The sequence below is a fragment of the Lepidochelys kempii genome, chromosome 2 (genome assembly GCF_965140285.1).
Source record: "Lepidochelys kempii isolate rLepKem1 chromosome 2, rLepKem1.hap1, whole genome shotgun sequence".
Lineage (NCBI taxonomy): Eukaryota > Metazoa > Chordata > Testudines > Cheloniidae > Lepidochelys > Lepidochelys kempii.
In genome coordinates, this window is record NC_136381.1 from 265,747,835 (window position 1) to 265,765,938 (window position 18,104).

Consider the following 18,104-nt stretch of genomic DNA (forward strand, 5'->3'; position numbering starts at 1 on the left):
ATCCTTGCGTTGAGGGATATACAAAGAAGAGATTCCTTGAAAGTAGCCCCATTAATACGGTAAGAAAACCCAGCAAGAATTCACCAGGGTTTGAAGCACTGTATGTGTAGCTTTAAAAAAAGTCTTCTGTGCTATTTAAACCACAGTGACAACTCCAGAATGGTCCCAGCCAGGAGGGTCAGTGTGGTGGGATTTGTAGACTAACGCAGAAGTATCTTTTTCCTTTTGGTATTCATCTGACCCCAGTACCACGTGAGTGCCTCAGTATCTTTAATGTATTTATCCACACAGCACCCATGTGGGTAGGGCAGTGCTGTCATCTCCAATTTTATAGATGGGGAACTGAGGCATAGAAACTAAATGACTTGCCCAAGGTCACAAGGAAGGAAGTCTGTGAACAAGGAGGGACTTGAACCTGGGTCACCCAAGTCCTAGGCGAATGCCTTGTAGCCCGGGAACCATCTTCTCGGTTCAGGTTCTCCAAGGTTTGTAGCACATGTGCAACAGTTATCCAATGGGCTAGAAAAATTCTCTTTAAAGCAACTTATCTAATGATCACCTGGATTTTAAACAGAGTTATTCAACAAAAAGATAATTGCCACATTCTTTGTGGTATATAAAAACGACCATACTGTCAGACCAATGGTCCATCTAGCCCAGAATCCTGTCTTCCGACGGTGGCTAATGACAGATGCTTCAAAGGAAATGAACTGAACAGGTCAATTAACAAGTGATCCATCCCCTGTCATCAAGTCCCAGCTTCTGGCAGTCAGAGGCTTAGGGACACCCAGAGCACTGAGTTGTATCCCTGACCATCTTGGCTAATAGCCATTGATGGACCGATCCTCCAAGAACTTATCTAATTCTTTTTTTAACCCAGTTACAATGTTTGGCCTTCACAATATCCCCTGGCGATGAGTTCCAGAGGTTGACTGTGTGTTGTGTGAAGAAGTACTGCCTTTTGTTTGTTTTAGACCTGCTTCCCAGTAATTTCATCAGGTGATCCCTGGTTCTTGTGTTGTGTGAAGGGGTAAATAACACTTCCCTAGTCACTTTCTCCCCACCAGTCATGGTTTTATAGACCTCTCTCACATCCCTCCTTAGTCATCTCTCTGCCAATCTGAACAGTCCCCGTCTTTTTAATTTCTCCCTGTGGAAGCGGTTCCAGACCCCGAATCAGTTTTGCTGCTCTTCTCTGTACTTTTCCCAATTCTAAAGTATCTTATTTCAGATGAGGCAACCAGAACTGTATGCAGTACTCAAGGTGTATGTATATCATGGATTTATACAGTGGCATGATGATATTTTCTGTTTTATTATGTAGCCCTTTCCTAACGGCCCCTAACACTGTTACCTTTTTTTTTTTTTTTTTTAACTACTGCTGCTCATTGAGGCGATGTTTTCAGAGAATTATCCACTCTTTCTTGGAGTGTTTACAGCTAATTTAGACACTATCATTTTGTGTGCTTCGTTGGGATTATGCTGTCCAACGTGCATTACTTTGCATTTATTAATTCAGCCACATAGCATGCCAGTAGCTACACTACTGGCATCACGTAATCCTCTCTCTCAACCACAAGTGCAGCCGGAGGTACGCCTGGCCAAAGACAGCCAGAAGGAGCTTAGCAAAGCTTGGTGAGGAGGCAGGCAACTAAATCATTTTCTTCCAATGGTTTTCACAAGGAAACCAAAGCTGGTGGCTCGGTTCTCTTTTTTCAGACTCAGGTCAGTCACGTTGGTTAGACAATACATCCAGGGTGTAAGTGTAGGTCATAAGATTATTTAGTGGACAATTACAATTCACTTGCCTGGATCAAGTTTTTGGTTGTCTTCAACTCCAGACAACAGGATTTTTCTTAGCCTGCTGCATAGCCTCTACAGTGCTACAGAAATGCTCCTACAACCTTAACTATGGTACAGCTAGCAGCTGTCCCATAAGCGTTGATTTCTAGAGACTACTGCTTCTCAAGTTCAGGATCAACCTGATCAGCCTACCTTTCTTGACGAGCCAGACTCACAAGCACTATGGCAGTACATACACTAGTCCCTGTTTCAAGGGGCTGGGGTAGTTCAGAGACACTACTGGAAGATGCAAATCTAGAATGAAAGCAAGGTATCAGTTTCCTAAGAATTCCAAAGAATATTTGTCTGGTAAAGGAGTGAGCCAATAGTGAAATTCTTAAGTACATCAAAGAAGTTTAATTGCAAAGCTAATATCTCTATCAGCTGAACACTTAAACCTGAATTTGAGATTCAAACATCCACTACAGAGAAGAGACTGTTCTAATTTGCCTTGCAAAGTTACATTTGGATCCTGACAACACAGAGAGTAGTTGGAGAGACACACACAAGGGTCTTGCAATCTATTGGATCGTAATAGCTACAGAAAGCAAACTTTACTCTTTTTACAACAAATTGTGCCTTCAAAAGCATGCGACTCCCACTGACCTAGCCCCAAGCATGCACCCAGGGGCAGAGTTAGGCCCATTGATACAAAACGGACTTCTGACAGGGAGCAGCTGGTGTCACACTTAAAGCTTTCTTCTCTTGTACAGCTACTCTGAAGTTTCACGGACACTATACACAAGTGGAAAACCCCTTTGGCCTTTATGGCACCAGCCAAAGGTCAGGAGATGACAGGAGTTTCCAATAGTCCCTGGAGGAGAAGGTGGTTTGCCAACTCCAAAGTACACAGGCTGAAGGTTTGGTATGAAACAATGTGACTTCTGGCACCTCATTGCGCTGCCTGACAAGACATCAACATTTAAAAGGGAGGAACCATAGGGCTGAAAGTCAAGAGAGGCTGTTTTTACGTCACTGTTAGGGCTCTCCAAAGAGAACATTAATATCATTAGAAACCAGGGAGTGGATGTCAGAATGCATCACTGATGGCACAATAATGCCATCTCGTATGGCAGAGATGCCACAGGTCTGACACGTCTAGTCACAGCGTCACAATATGCTGCATCATCTTGTCGCTCACTCAGTATATCAAGTGGCAGAGGGCTGGAAAGTAATAGCAGCTCATTCATTATTCACCAAGCTCTATACCTTCAACTCTTGGCCTGTCAGCTCACTTACCTTCTGCAGGGCCCCTCTACCCTTTCAGGTACAAGAACAGTTTGATACACAAGTCTGCCTCTTCGCCATGTTCCATCCCAAGAGCCGCTCTCAGCCCCAGTGCAGAATGACACCCGGGCGGTCCTTGCACACCGCACTTCCGCAGCAGAATTGAAATAGACCAGGGACACAGTAGTGTCACTCTGCTCCTGTCAGCACCATTGAGCAAGTGCTCATGTGCAGAGGCAGCAGTTCAAATGCAGCTCCCCAGCAGGGGGATTTCTGCACTGCCAGATGGTGAGGAAGAACGTAAAACTCCCTTGATCGCACTAAATTCAAAGCGCCCCCTCCCCGAGTCCTCTGTTGGGACCTACAAATACTTATTGGTGGCAAAACCAACGACAGAGTTAGTGGATTTTGCCATCAAGAAAAGCCTGTAGTTGATCAACTTTGTCTTTACACCGTGTAGTTACAAGGAAAGCGCAGCAGCAGGCCACAATTAATGTGAGCCCCATTTGGCCTCTGGGCCTTCACTCATGGGTGCCAAAAATAACTCCATGTTTAAGGCATGTCAGGAGAAGACAAAGACGTAACCATGGAAGAAGGCTACATTGTGTTCAGATTCTGATAATCCTCTGTTTGGGATGGCCTTCCCCTTGTGTGTCAGTCCCGAAGGGTATGTCTACACAGCAACTAGACACCCATGGTTGGCCCGTGCCAACTGACTTGGGCTTGCAGGGCTTGGGCGGTGGGGCTGTTTCACTGCTGTGCAGATGTCTGGACTCAGGGTGGCACCCAAGCTCTAGGACCCTGTGAAGCGGGAGGGTCCCAGGGCTCCAGCTGGAGCCCGGAAGTCTACACAGCCATGAAACAGCGCAGCACCCGAGCCAGCAGGCACTGGCGAGCCATGGGTTTTCCTTTGGTGTGTAGACATACCCAGAAAGTTATTCCCAAACAGAAGGGCTGTTTGCATTTCCTAAAGTGTCTGAAACTGAAAATTTCTTACTGATAATTTCTTTTTTGCTAGGGCTACACTGTCTGTGGTTTTTCACTGTAGTCCCTCAATGTCAGATAATCTTCACTGAGAGAGAGTAAATTCACACTAAGATATCTGGGCACTGGAAGCCAAGGAAAGATCCTAATTAGCAAACCACGGAAAGCAGCACAAAGAGAACACATAGTCAGAGACATCCCTCTGAAAAATAAACAAATTACTTGTGTTTGGTGGCATCCTCTTCGTCATCTTCTCTCAAGTGCTTATTCTCAGGTTCACCATTGTCCTTATTCTGGAAAAGGAAAAAGTTTCTGTCAAACTTCTACTTTCCAGAATTATGCACAGTAACAAAAGAATGGAGTAAAAAGAAAAGGAGTACTAGTGGCACCTTAGAGACTAACCAATTTATTTGAGCATAAGTTTTCGTGAGCTACAGCTCACTTCAGAGCCACATTGAAGAGAGGACACAGGACAGATATGCATAACAGTGTTCTCAATAATTTAAATCTGACTTGCTTTTAGGCAAAGATAGCTGCAATTTTCACTGTGTCTAGTTTGCAACAAAGACAAGGAAAATTCACGAATATTCTCCTTATTTCTGGCTGTCCAAGCCAATTCAGTGAGCGAACAGCAAGCCACGGTAAATTCTAAGCTCAGAGACCTGGTCTGCAGTAGAAACCTTGTTTCAAACAACAGAGTAATGTTGATTGTAGGGCATTGTAGGGCAAAGGACAATGCAGTAAACTGGTAACAGCTGTGTACGGCTTCACCAAGTCACAAGGTTGGGGAGGAGATCTGAGTTTGGATCCTGAGCTCCCCTGGCTAGGAGGGAAGGCTGAATTCTATTCTGGCCAATAAGTGAAGTGATAGTGACTGGATCTGAAGGGAGCTACATGTTGATAGGAAGAGTCTGATTACATCCATCTCCCTGTGAGTGCAGGATTATTCCCTAGCATACAACCAGGCTGTGTTTACACTAGCCTGCTTTCTGAAACATATCCCACGTGTGCTAGCAATGGGTCAGCTACACCAGTGAAAGCAACAATGGGAGTGCACTGCTTTTAGACAGGGCTCCAGGCAGCTGTGGACTTCTTTATCATTTAAAATAACAACGTAGGAAGTTCCAACAGGTTTACAAATCATTACTACGTAAATCAGAAACAAAGCATTAATGATTACAACACTGAGCTTATCTTTTTTAGAGAAACATCACACAGTAATGGAATAATCAAATCTCAGTGCAGGTGGAGGGATAGCTCAGTGGTTTGAGCATTGGCCTGCTAAACCCAGGATTGAGAGTTCAATCCTTGAGGGGGCCATTTGGGGCAAAAATTGGGGATTGGTCCTGCTTTGAGCAGGGGGTTGGACTAGATGACCTCCTGAGGTCCCTTCCAACCCTGAGATTCTATGCTTCTATTTAGTAGGATGTTACCATATTAGAATGAGTCACCTTCCACTAGCCATGCTGTGTTTTCTGGTGATTGTAGTGAGTGCAACTACTGAATCTACTCATTTATCAAACCAGCCATGTCCATCAACCTTAATATTAAAAAATTGGATTCGTGTGCTAGGATTTATTTGCAGGGGAATGTACTTTAAAAAATCAATAAATGGTAACCAAACATCTAAGTATTTATTGGCCCCTCTGTTTTGTTGAGTATGATATTGATGCATTATTGTTTCCATAACAATGCCCATATTTTTTGGAGCCATTCCTTTAATGTGGGGCTTTCCCCCCCCTTCAATGAGGCGCTATGAGTAACCTAGCGGCTATTAGCAGATGTGAAATTAATTCTTTGAACCTGACCAATTCCGCCAGGAGGATTATCGAACGATCATCTGGTAATCCTCCTGGGCTTTTTGGTAATCATTTGGTAATTGTGACATTATCTAATTGAAATCATGCAAATCAAGATTTGTGAGAGTGATGGCTCGTCCTTCAGGATAGGTTGTAGATCCTTGATGATGCGTTGGAGAGCTGAAGGTTTAGTTGGGGGCTGAAGGTGATGGCTAGTGGCGTTCTGTTATTTTCTTTGTTGGGCCTGTCCATCACTCTCACAAATCTTGGGAGACAGGCCAGTCCTTGCCTACAGACAGCGCCCCAACCTGAAGCAAATACTCAACAGCAACCACACACCACACAACAGAACCACTAACCCAGGAACCTATCCTTGCAACAAAACCCGTTGCCAACTGTGTCCACATATCTATTCAGGGGACGCCATCATAGGGCCTAATCACATCAGCTACACTATCAGAGGCTCATTCACCTGCACATCTACCAATGTGATATATGCCATCATGTGCCAGCAATGCCCCTCTGCCATGTACATTGGTCAAACTGGACAGTCTCTACGTAAAAGAATAAATGGACACAGATCAGATGTCAAGAATTATAACATTCATAAACCAGTCGGAGAACACTTCAATCTCTCTGGTCACTCGATTACAGACCTAAAGGTCGCAATATTACAACAAAAAGACTTCAATAACAGACTCCAATGAGAGAGTGCTGAATTTGAATTAATTTGCAAATTGGATACAATTAACTTAGGCTTGAATAGACACTGGGAGTGGATGTGTCATTACACAAAGTAAAACTATTTCCCCATGTTTATTTCCCCCCACCGCTCCTCAAACGTTCCTGTTAACTGCTGGCAATGACCCACCTTGATTATCACTACAAAAGGTTCCCCCTCCGCCTCCCCACCCCACTCTCCTGCTGGTAATAGCTCATCTTAAGTGATCACTCTCCTTACAATGTGTATGACAACACCCATTTTTTCATGTTCTGTGTGTTTATAAATCATCTCCTCACTGTATTTTCCACTGAATGCATCCGATGAAGTGAGCTGTAGCTCATGAAAGCTTATGCTCAAATAAATTGGTTAGTCTCTAAGGTGCCGCTAGTACTCCTTTTCTTTTTACTAATTGTATGTGTTTACTTATATCTTGTTTAATTATTAGCCATGTAAACAGACAGTTCCTGTCTGTCACTATAGCTATTAATTCAGAGATCAAAGGGGAATAGTAACATTTAGATGAAACTTGGGTGAAATAATGTCATTGTCTATATGTCACTAAAAGTTTGATAGACTGCCTAATGAATAAATTACCTTATGTAAATCCATGTAGCTAATTACCAATGACACTTAGGAAACAGGTCCACTTCAAAGTATCCATGATTGCCTACTGTTTGCCTAAGGACTCCAAACTGTATAAAGATGCCTTGGGTTCCAATCCTTTTTATCTCAGACCTGCCTGATGCTTCATGCAAGGGAAGCTTAAGCCGTAAGGCTGAGATCCCAGTCCTGACTGGACCACCCTGAATATAAACATTTGGACTATAACCTATGAACTATTTCTGAAAGAACTCTTTGCAACAACAAAGCTCACCATCTCTGCTGTGAATTCAGTCTCAAGAATTGAGCTCATGCCTGTATGTATACTGATCTTTTAACCAATACTCACTCTCTCTTCTTTTTTAATAAATTTTAGTTTAGTTAAGAAGAATTGGCTGTAAGCTTGTATTTGGGTAAGACCTGGAATATTCGTTAAGCTGGGAGGTAATGTGTCCAATCTTTAGGGATTGGTAGAACTTTCTTTTATGATAAACAAGATTTTCAATAATCCTCATCATATTTGACTTGGGTGTCTGGGTGGAGGCCTAAGGCTGGGTTACTTTAAGGGAACTGTGTTGTTGGCTTCTTGGTAACCAGTGAGGTAGTATAGAAGCTGTTTTGTTCTGGCTTGGTAAATCTAAGTATTGGCATATCCACCAGCTTTGGGGATTGTCTGCCCCATTCTTTGCAGCTCACCCTAATTGAGTGACCTCAGTTGGCTCCCCTGGGACTCTGGTCACAGTAATAAATATCCAACAATTTATAATATTTCATTATGGAGCACATCCCAAAATTCTCTAATAACCGGACAGGTGCACTGTACCTCTTTCACCACAATTTCACCAACTTTTATCCCAATTCACACACTATATTTTTTTAAACCTGACTGATGTGAGGTACCACCGAAATAGATATTAAGGAATTTTCTTTTATTTTGCTACAGACTGAGGTTGCTGGCTTTTTCCCCCACAGATCAAAGCCAATTCCTCTGGGAAAAAGAAAAGGAGTACTTGTGGCACCTTAGAGACTAACCAATTTATTTGAGCATGAGCTTTCGTGAGCTACAGCTCACTTCATGCATCCGATGAAGTGAGCAGTAGCTCACGAAAGCTCATGCTCAAATAAATTGGTTAGTCTCTAAGGTGCCACAAGTACTCCTTTTCTTTTTGCGAATACAGACTAACACGGCTGTTACTCTAATTCCTCTGGGGTAATTTATCTATCCAATTTTTTTCTTTGTGAATATGTTTCTTTGTTAGGAAAGTCATCAGCAAAGATTGACATAAATTAGTTATAATTTTTTATTTTCTAATCAACAAGAAGCCATCATTTCTACTAAAGTTGGCTTTCTATGGAAAAGTTTCCTAGGAAATTGGGAAACATAATGCCTAACTTGAAAGTACTGGGACTACAGGAGAGTAGGCCAGTTAAAGCAGGTTTTGATTTCTAAATGAGTTAGAAAAGGTTCTTTGGTGAACAGCTGGCCAAACACATGAATTTCATTGCTCTCCAAAAGTTTAAAACTCTGCTGTATGATTTGGATTATTTGCAATGGGTGTAATTAGCAAAGAAATGGAACGTCTTATCTCTGGTTCTATCCCAAACCCATACAGTAGTCTTTGCTAAAGAATCTATATCAGGTGTGGCCAACCTGAACCTGAGAAGAAGCCAGAATTTATCAATGTACATTGCCAAAGAGCCACAGTAATACGTCAGCAGCCCCTGCATCAGCTCCTGCCCTGTTCCCAGCGTCTCCCACCCACCAGCAGCCCCACCAATCACTGCCTCCCCTTCCCTCCACATCAGCTGTTTTGTGGTGTGCAGGAGACTCTGGAGGAAAGGGGGAGGAGCGAGGGCACAGCAGGCTCAGGGGAGGGGGCAGGGCCTGTGGCAGAGCCAGGGGTTGAGCAGTGAGCACCCCCCGGCACATTGGAAAGTTGGCGCCTGTAGCTCCAGCCCGAGAGTTGGTGCCTAGACAAGGAGCTGCATATTATCTTCTGAAGAACCACAGGTTGGCCACCCTTGAGTTACACAGATTGCACGAAGACATATGCATAGGTGGATTTGGTTTGTTTTAATCCGTGCTATCCTAGCAATATTTAGATTGCCATAATTTTCCTGTTCAATAAAGACCCAGTGTTTGCTTGAGCTGGCTGGCTTGATAGTACCATGTAAAATTTGGAACAACTAGTTCACCCTATTTAATGGACCTGTAAAGTATCTGCACTCTCTCTTTTCTTATTCTATATGAATTCTAACATTCCTTGTATTCTTGCTAGAGCTTTCCCAGAAGATTTTGAAACAAGGAGGATATCCTTGACAAAATATTCAATTTGACTGTAGCTATTCTTCCTCACCAAGAAACTGCGTATTTCCCTCAGCATGCAACCTTTGTTCATTTGCTGAAGTAGCGGTTTGACTTCTTCTGCTATCGCTCAATGCAAGGATGACATCTGCCAAGGGGGTTCCCTGGTGAGTATTTAAGTGGCTGAGGAGCCCAATTCGTCCCTGCAGATTTTCCCACAGAAGTGACAGATGTAATCTTGGAGGAGACAGAGTTGTTGGCTAGAGTGTTGTGCCCTTTCTTTCCTCCTTTGTTGCTTCTCTGTCTCATGAGCACGTCTGTTCTCCTCAAAGTGAGCTGTGGCTTGGTGTATGGTGTGGCACCACTGGGTTCTGTTCTGCGCCAAGTCCTCCCAGTTTCTTGGGTTGATGTCTCCCTTTTTAAGATGTACTTTCAGTATGTCTTTGAAACATTTCCGCTGTCCTCCGCGAGCCCTTCTTCCCTGACTTAACTGAGAGAAGAGTACTTGCTTCGGAAGGAGAGTGTCGGCATATGTACACAGTGGCCAGCCCAGCGGAGTTGGTATTTCATGACCTATGCTTCTATACTGTGCCTGTATACTTCTATACCTGTGTTTCTATACTATGTTGGCTGCAGAGAGAACCCTGATGTTACTGCGTCGGTCTTCACAGCTGATCCTGAGAATCCTCCTGAGGTAGCGCTGCTGGAACCACTCCAGCTGCTTGAGACGTTCTCGGAAGGTTACCCAGGTCTCACACCCACAGAGAAGGGTGGGAATGACAACTGCCTTATAAACCAAGATCTTGGTACCTGTCTATAGATTCCTAACATTGAAGACTCATTGGAATAGTCTTCCAAAGGATGTGCCCTTGTTGCGTGCCCTTGTTGCCAAGAAGGCCAATGGCATTTTGGGATGTATACATAGGGGCATTGCCAGCAGATCGAGGGACGTAATCATTCCCCTCTATTCGACATTGGTGAGGCCTCATCTGGAGTACTGTGTCCAGTTTTGGGCCCACGCTACAAGAAGGGTGTGGAAAAATTGGAAAACGTCCAGCAGAGAGCAACAAAAATGATTAGGAGTCTGGAACACATGACTTATGAGGAGAGGCTGAGGGAACTGGGATTGTTTAGTCTACGGAAGAGAAGAATGAGGGGGATTTGATAGCTGCTTTCAACTACCTGAAAGGGGGTTCCAAAGTGGATGGATCTAGACTGTTCTCAGTGGTAGCTGATGACAGAACAAGGAGTAATGGTCTCAAGTTGCAGTGGGGGAGGTTTACGTTGGATATTAGGAAAACCTTTTTCACTAGGAGGGTGGTGAAACACTTGAATGCGTTACCTAGGGAGGTGGTGGAATCTCCTTCCTTAGAAGTTTTTAAGGTCAGGCTTGAGAAAGCCCTGGCTGGGATGATTTAGTTGGGGATTGGTCCTGCTTTGAGCAGGGGGTTGGACTAGATGACCTCCTGAGGTCCCTTCCAACCCTGATATTCTATGATTCACTGGCAAAGCAGATCCTATATTCAATTTCTGTGTCAGTGCTGGCTGTTTGGGAGAGATGGCTGCCAAGGTACAGAAAATGGTCTACATTTTCCAGGGGTTCTCCACTGATGGTGATTTGTGGAGTACGAAGAGTAGTTTGTGCAGATGAGGGCTGCTAGAGTACCTTGGTTTTCCTGATGTTGAGAGAGACACCCAGGTTGTGATAGGCATCAGCAAAAAGATTTAGGGTGCTTTGCAGGTTGGCCTGTGTGTGTGTGCAAGAATGACAGTCATTTTCATACTGAAGTCAGTGATGCCAATTCTCGTGATCTTAGATTTTGTTTGCAGACAGACGTTGAAGATTGAAGAGTTGACTATCCATACAATACTGAATCCCAATTGCATCAGGAAAGCAGTCACGAATGAGAATCAGGATCACGACAACGTAAATGGAGAAGAGTGCTGGAGCAATGACAAAGCCCTGCTTGACACCAGGGCGAATGCTGAATGATTCGGTCTCTGAGCCGTTGCACAAAATGGTGGCAGTCATCCCATCATGGAGTAATCTGATAGCGGAAATGAATTTCTGTGGACAGGCAAACCTACACAGCACCTTTCATAGGGCATCACGGTTTATAGAGACAAAGGCCTTCGTTAGGTCAATGAATGCCATGAATAGTTCCAGGTGTTGCTCTCTGCACTACTCCTGAATCTGTCGTGACACGAAGATCATGTCAGTTGTGCCTCGGGATGACCTGAAGCCACGCTGTGATTCAGTGAGGAGTTCCTCAGCAAGGGGGAGGAGGCGGTTTAGTAGCATCCAGGCAAGAATCTTCCCTGCGATGGAGAGGAGAGCAATACCTCTATAGTTCCCGAACAAAGATTTTACATCTTACAGCTGTTTTAGGTTGTTTGAGATTAAATTCCAAAGTATCTTATGGAATTTGTTGCCCATTTGTACCCAAATGTTTTCTGGAGGGACAACTTCTCTGTATCTGGAAAATTATGCATAGTGATGTATGACCCAGCTGACAGCAGCTTTATAAGAGTATATATTCCTCATGCTATACTCTATTATTCAAGCATGGGATTTCTCTCCATAGAGATTCCATGGCACAGTTTGATTCATTTAAGATTTTTACTTTATTTGACCTGCTGCTTTCTTTCACATACAGTGCCACTCCAATCCAGCACAACCTACTCTGTCATTCCTATATAAACTTGTACCCTAGTATCACCCTGTCTCACTGATTATCCTCCTTCCACCAACTTTCCATGATGCCTATTATAGCAATATCCTCATTTAATGCCAGGCACTCTAGTTCACCCATCTTAGTATTTAGATTTCTAGCATTTGTATATAAACACTTGTACAATTTCTCAATATTCAGTTGCTTGCCTTCATATGTTATATTTCAGTGAGACTCTTACATTTGACTATTCCTCACTACCTCCTACCTGTACTCTACTGACTTCTTTCCTATCTTTACTAGGATATAGAGTTTCCCCTTTAATAATTTCATTCCTAAGGGATGTCTCTACCCAAACTATATTCTTCTCCACATGGGCCAGCTTTCCCACAGCGCTTAGTTCAAAAAATCCTCTACAACCTTTTTAATTTTAAATTCCAGAAATCTGGTTCCATTTTGGTTTTTGTGGAGCCCATCCTTTATTTATAGGCTCCTCCTTTCCCAAAAGGTTCCTCAGTTACTAATAAACGTAACACACTCCTCCCTACACCATCATGTCATCCACACATTGAAATGCTGCAGTTCTGCCGGTCTTCCTGACTCTCTGCTTGGAACGGGAAACATTTCAGAGACTGCTATCATGGAGTTATGGGTTACAGAAGAAAAGCCTCAGAACCTGTGCGTAAGCAGCTACAAGTTGCCCATCACTAGCATAAATACCTGTAAACTACATTCCCTTCCTTCTGATTATCTGCTTCTAATATGGTTGCACCAGACAGAACAAAAACAGAGGAGATCTGAAACCGGTGTCTTAAAATTTAGGTCTCTCTCTCCCAAGAGAAATTAATGCTGGTTCCTTCTTTGCAACAATGGCTGTTAAACAAGTTTTCAGGTTTCATTAGCAGGATCATTCAAACCAAGTGCTAATTTTTCCAGTTCCCAGAGTCAGCCTGAAAAGCCAGGAAATGCTGAGCAGCACAGCCTCTCTGAAACCAAGCTAGGTAAGAAATAGTCATGGCTTTACAGTGAAGTGTTCTTTTGTCACTGAGCCTTTTACAGAAGGGCCTTTGTTCAGTCAGTTTTCTCATAGCCCCATGGCTGCTTAATCAATAGATCAATGTGTGGATCATACTTCCTTTAGACTGCAAGGAGAAATCCTTGTATTTCCCTCAATTCCATTTCCAGTCACCCTGCAAATTATAAACTAGGGCTTTCAGTGTTGGTCTTGAACAGTTTAGCAATACATGCTAGCTGAGAGAAGCAGAGTTACCAGTTAGTAGTGGGTTACGGAGGTGCACTGGGAGAAGGTTATGTGTTTCTAAAAAATATAAACTCTGTCTTCCAACATGTAGCTGATTCATAGTACTCCTCGTCAATTTCATACCAGAGCATGTCAAAAGGTTGACGGCAAGAGGACTGCCTATTGAGTAATGCCTAGGAAGCTGAGCTTTGAAGACGCTTTATATTTATTTCCCACCCACCTCCCACCGCCACAGGACTGGAGCTTCAGGACTCTGTTGCATAGGAAAGCAAAATATTGGATCACTGCAACAGAAAAGGGCCCTGAAAATGCCTGTAGCCCCATAGAATAATAGCCCACAAAGACAACAGCACAGAGGGGAAGGATAAACAATCGCTCACAGCAGTGTGTGATGTAAGTCAGTAGTTTGCCTCAGCTGTTTTCCCCCTCCAAAAAGGTAGGATGCACTGCATATTATGTCAGTAACCATCATCTTTGCCTGCGGACGGCAACCTCTTGGCACACCATGGCTCTTTACACATACTCCCCAAAACAGAAAATCACTTCAGACACACAGTACAAGCTGGGATCTACCTACACAACAGCTTAGGTCAGAAGGTGAAACACCAGCAGATTCTTGCAGGAATTCCAAGAGTCTTTCACATTTCTGAAGGTTTCAGAGTAACAGCCGTGTTAGTCTGTATTCGCAAAAAGAAAAGGAGTACTTGTGGCACCTTAGAGACTACCTGGATTTGTGCTGGAAATGGCCCACCTTGATTATCATGCACATTGTAGGGAGAGTGGTCACTTTGGATGAGCTATTACCAGCAGGATAGTGAGTTTGTGTGTGTGGTTTTTGGGAGGGGGGTGAGGGGGTGAGAGAACCTGGATTTGTGCAGGAAATGGCCCAACTTGATTATCATGCACATTGTGTGGAGAGTTGTCACTTCAGATGGGCTATCACCAGCAGGAGAGTGAATTTGTGTGTGGGGGGGTGGAGGGTGAGAAAACCTGGATTTGTGCTGGAAATGGCCCAACTTGATGATCACTTTAGATAAGCTATTACCAGCAGGACAGTGGGGTGGGAGGAGGTATTGTTTCATATTCTCTGTGTGTATATAAAGTCTGCTGCAGTTTCCACGGTATGCATCCGATGAAGTGAGCTGTAGCTCACGAAAGCTCATGCTCAAATAAATTGGTTAGTCTCTAAGGTGCCACAAGTACTCCTTTTCATTTCTGAAGGTGTTAGCTGCTGTCCTTTCAAACAAAGGCAATGTTTGTTTCTGAAATATTCTTCCTTGGGCCAGTTAAACCTGTAACCCATTGGGCTGTTGCTTGTGTACTAGCAGAAGCTACCTGATCAGCATTTCTAGTTAGCATTGCTAGAGTCTACTGCAGACTATGAGACTAGTAGGAGAGTTTTCCGTTGAGCTATTCCAACAGGGCTAAGATGCACAGTAAGACAGAACCTGTATGTACGTCGGAGAGCTTGCAGTGATACTTTGTCTATCTGAAAAAAGAAAAAGGAGGACTTGTGGCACCTTAGAGACTAACAAATTTATTTGAGCATAAGCTTTCGTGAGCTACAGCTTACTTCATCGGATGCATTCAGTGGAAAATACAGTGTGGAGATTTATATACACAGAGACCATGAAACAATGGGTGTTACCATACACACTGTAAGGAAAGTGATCAGGTAACGTGAGCTATTACTAGCAGGAGAGCGGTGGAGGGGGGGGGCGGAGGAGAGGGGACAACCTTTTGTAGTGATAATCAAGGTGGGCCCATTTCCAGCAGTTTACAAGAACATCTGAGGAACGGTGGGCGCGGGGGGGAATAAACATAGGGAAATAGTTTTATTTTGTGTAATGACCCATCCACTCCCAACATGTATTTGATCTGTAAGACTGATGGGTCATCCTTCAGGATAGGTTGTAGATCCTTGATGATGCGTTGGAGAGCTGAAGGTTTAGTTGGGGGCTGAAGGTGATGGCTAGTGGCGTTCTGTTATTTTCTTTGTTGGGCCTGTCCTGTAGTAGGTACACAGATCTTGGGAGACAGGCCAGTCCTTGCCTACAGACAGCGCCCCAACCTGAAGCAAATACTCAACAGCAACCAAACACCACACAACAGAACCACTAACCCAGGAACCTATCCTTGCAACAAAGCCCGTTGCCAACTGTGTCCACATATCTATTCAGGGGACACCATCATAGGGCCTAATCACATCAGCCACACTATCAGAGGCTCGTTCACCTGCACATCTACCAATGTGATATATGCCATCATGTGCCAGCAATGCCCCTCTGCCATGTACATTGGTCAAACTGGACAGTCCCTACGTCAAAGAATAAATGGACACAAATCAGATGTCAAGAATTATAACATTCAAAAACCAGTCAGAGAACACTTCAATCTCTCTGGTCACTAGATTAGAGACCTAAAAGTTGCAATTCTTCAACAAAAAAACTTCACAAACAGACTCCAACGAGAGACTGCTGAATTGGAATTAATTTGCAAACTGGATACAATTAACTTAGGCTTGAATAAAGACTGGGAGTGGATGGGTTATTACATTAAGGTGCCACAAGTCCTCCTTTTCTTTTTGCGGATACAGACTAACACGGCTGCTACTCTGAAACTTGTCTGTCTGAGGTTCTCAAGCGCTGGAGCAGGTGGCAATAGCGCCATTCTACAGGTAAGGAAACTAGGGCACAGAGAACCCAAGGCCACGCAGCGAGATGGCGTGAGAAGCAGAACACCTCTCTTCGCTGCCAGCAGTGCTGTGCTGGAATCACCAGACAGCACTGACTATCCTGATCATTTACTGAGACGGGGAAAGCGGCCCTTCGTTGTGCCATTTTAGCCCAGCTTATGGTTCTGTTCTGTTTTGTGCAGCCACCTCTCTGTCCTTTCCAGCATACTCTAAGTTCTGCCAACCATCTGGGATTCCTATCTGAACATGTGCATTTTCTAACACAGCGACCATACAATTAATACAGTATAATTCATTGTAGCCCTGTTGTCGGCTACTTCCCCCCTCGGCCTTCCCTTCAGCTTCTTCCTTGGCAAGCTGCCTTCCACCATCATCTTCTCCAGATGGTCTCCACTTCTGCTTAGTGGTCATGTGCAATACTGTATCTTTCATTTCTCAAGCTCCAGGAGAGGAAACATTTCTCTTCACAATACTGCATTGCCCAGCTATTGGCTTCTATTTCCAGTAACAGCTCCACATTTCAAATGCTTCCGTCATCTTCCCTCCTTGGAGGTGGTCAATTTCCACAGGTCTACAGAGCAATAAGTCAGTTCAAGGCACTAGCCAAATAGGCTTCAATTTTGTTTTCTTCTATTTAAACTGAAAGCAACAGGGGGAGCTGAAAACAACCCTTGTATTGCTCTGCCCTGCTCTTATTTCTAGCACATCCTCTTTCTGATATGCCCTGTGGTGAGACTCCAACAATGCTGGTTATTAGCAACAGTAAGTCACACCACTGGAGGTAGCTGTATTGCTAAAGCCTACAAAACTGCATGCTAGCTGCCTGCAAATGAAAGTCTTTCCCATATCTCAGTCTGCTGGGCATAGACAGCCCTTGGATGAACTGCCAGGATAAAATATATATATATGCTGCTCATTTACAATCTGGTAGTTACTTAGGTCTCAAACATCGCAATCCTCATCCACTACTTTTGGCTTGAAGCCATCAGAATGAAAATTACTTCCGGGTGGATAAGGTAGGGAGTTAATAAAGCAAAGAGGTTTAAGATAAAAAGGACTTTGTTTTACAAAAACGCTAAAGGGGACTTTAAAGCATTTCCTGATATAGACACAAAATCCCCCAGAAGGCTGACACTGAATTATTCAAAGAGGACTAGCATCCCAATGTTAAACAATGCCAGTGGCAAAGATTCACAAAGAACAAACTGGTAATAGCCCAACTTAACAGCATATATGTGGACACATAAGACTGCAGAATCTGGGCCCTGCAAGAACCTTTGATGCAACTTAGGGTATAGTCAGTGTCCATGTGTTATCTTCTTATTCTCTTAGCAAGTGCCAGATGGTGATAAAGATACATTTGGCCGCAGTACAGTAAGCAAATGCCAGATGGCGACACTGCAGAAAAATACATCTGGTGGGTGTAGTCAACTGTCAGCAAGAAACCACCCCCTACTTTTCTTCCAGCCATTGCTGTCCCAGCACTCACCATGTACACCCAAAGAGCTGCCTTTCCATGCTCAGGATTATTGGTAGCATCTAAAGGACTTTGCTCAGATCACAAGGTCTGTACGCTCCATCGCAGTATCAATGCTCCCAAATACCTGCAGCATTACTGAGGAAACCACCAGGTTATGTACGATAGCAGCTTCCTGAGCTCAAGCATGAACAGTAAGGGAGAGTACGCCCTGTTGGTCAGCAGGAGGGAATGTTGTCACAGAAGGCATTTCAACCTCCTGGTTTTCCCCTTTATACAGTTTAGTATTACATCTGAGATCGTGCGCCATGCAACACAGGTATCTTTCACAGGTATCAGCTGATCAGCAGACTGAGCTTGATCCTGTCAGATGCAGCAGTAAACTGTGGGTTTATCACCTCCCAGATGGATTACTGTAAGGTCCTAAAACTGGGGGAAGGTGAAGGTTGCAAAGCACCTCCATTTAGTTCAGCGTGCAGCCGTGCACCTTCCAACTAGAGCAGAGTAACAGGAGCACA

The 18,104-nt window shown here is 43.9% G+C and overlaps 1 protein-coding gene across 1 annotated transcript in view; it reads right to left on the reverse strand.

Moving 5' to 3' along the window:
• The window catches only part of CCDC12 (coiled-coil domain containing 12), a 78,381-nt gene that overhangs the window by 27,433 nt on the left and 32,844 nt on the right, over positions 1 to 18,104 (reverse strand). The window contains exon 2 of the mRNA XM_073334852.2: positions 4,276 to 4,346. Within this exon, the coding sequence (XP_073190953.2) occupies positions 4,276 to 4,346 (71 nt within the window). The remainder of the gene's footprint in view (positions 1 to 4,275; positions 4,347 to 18,104) is intronic.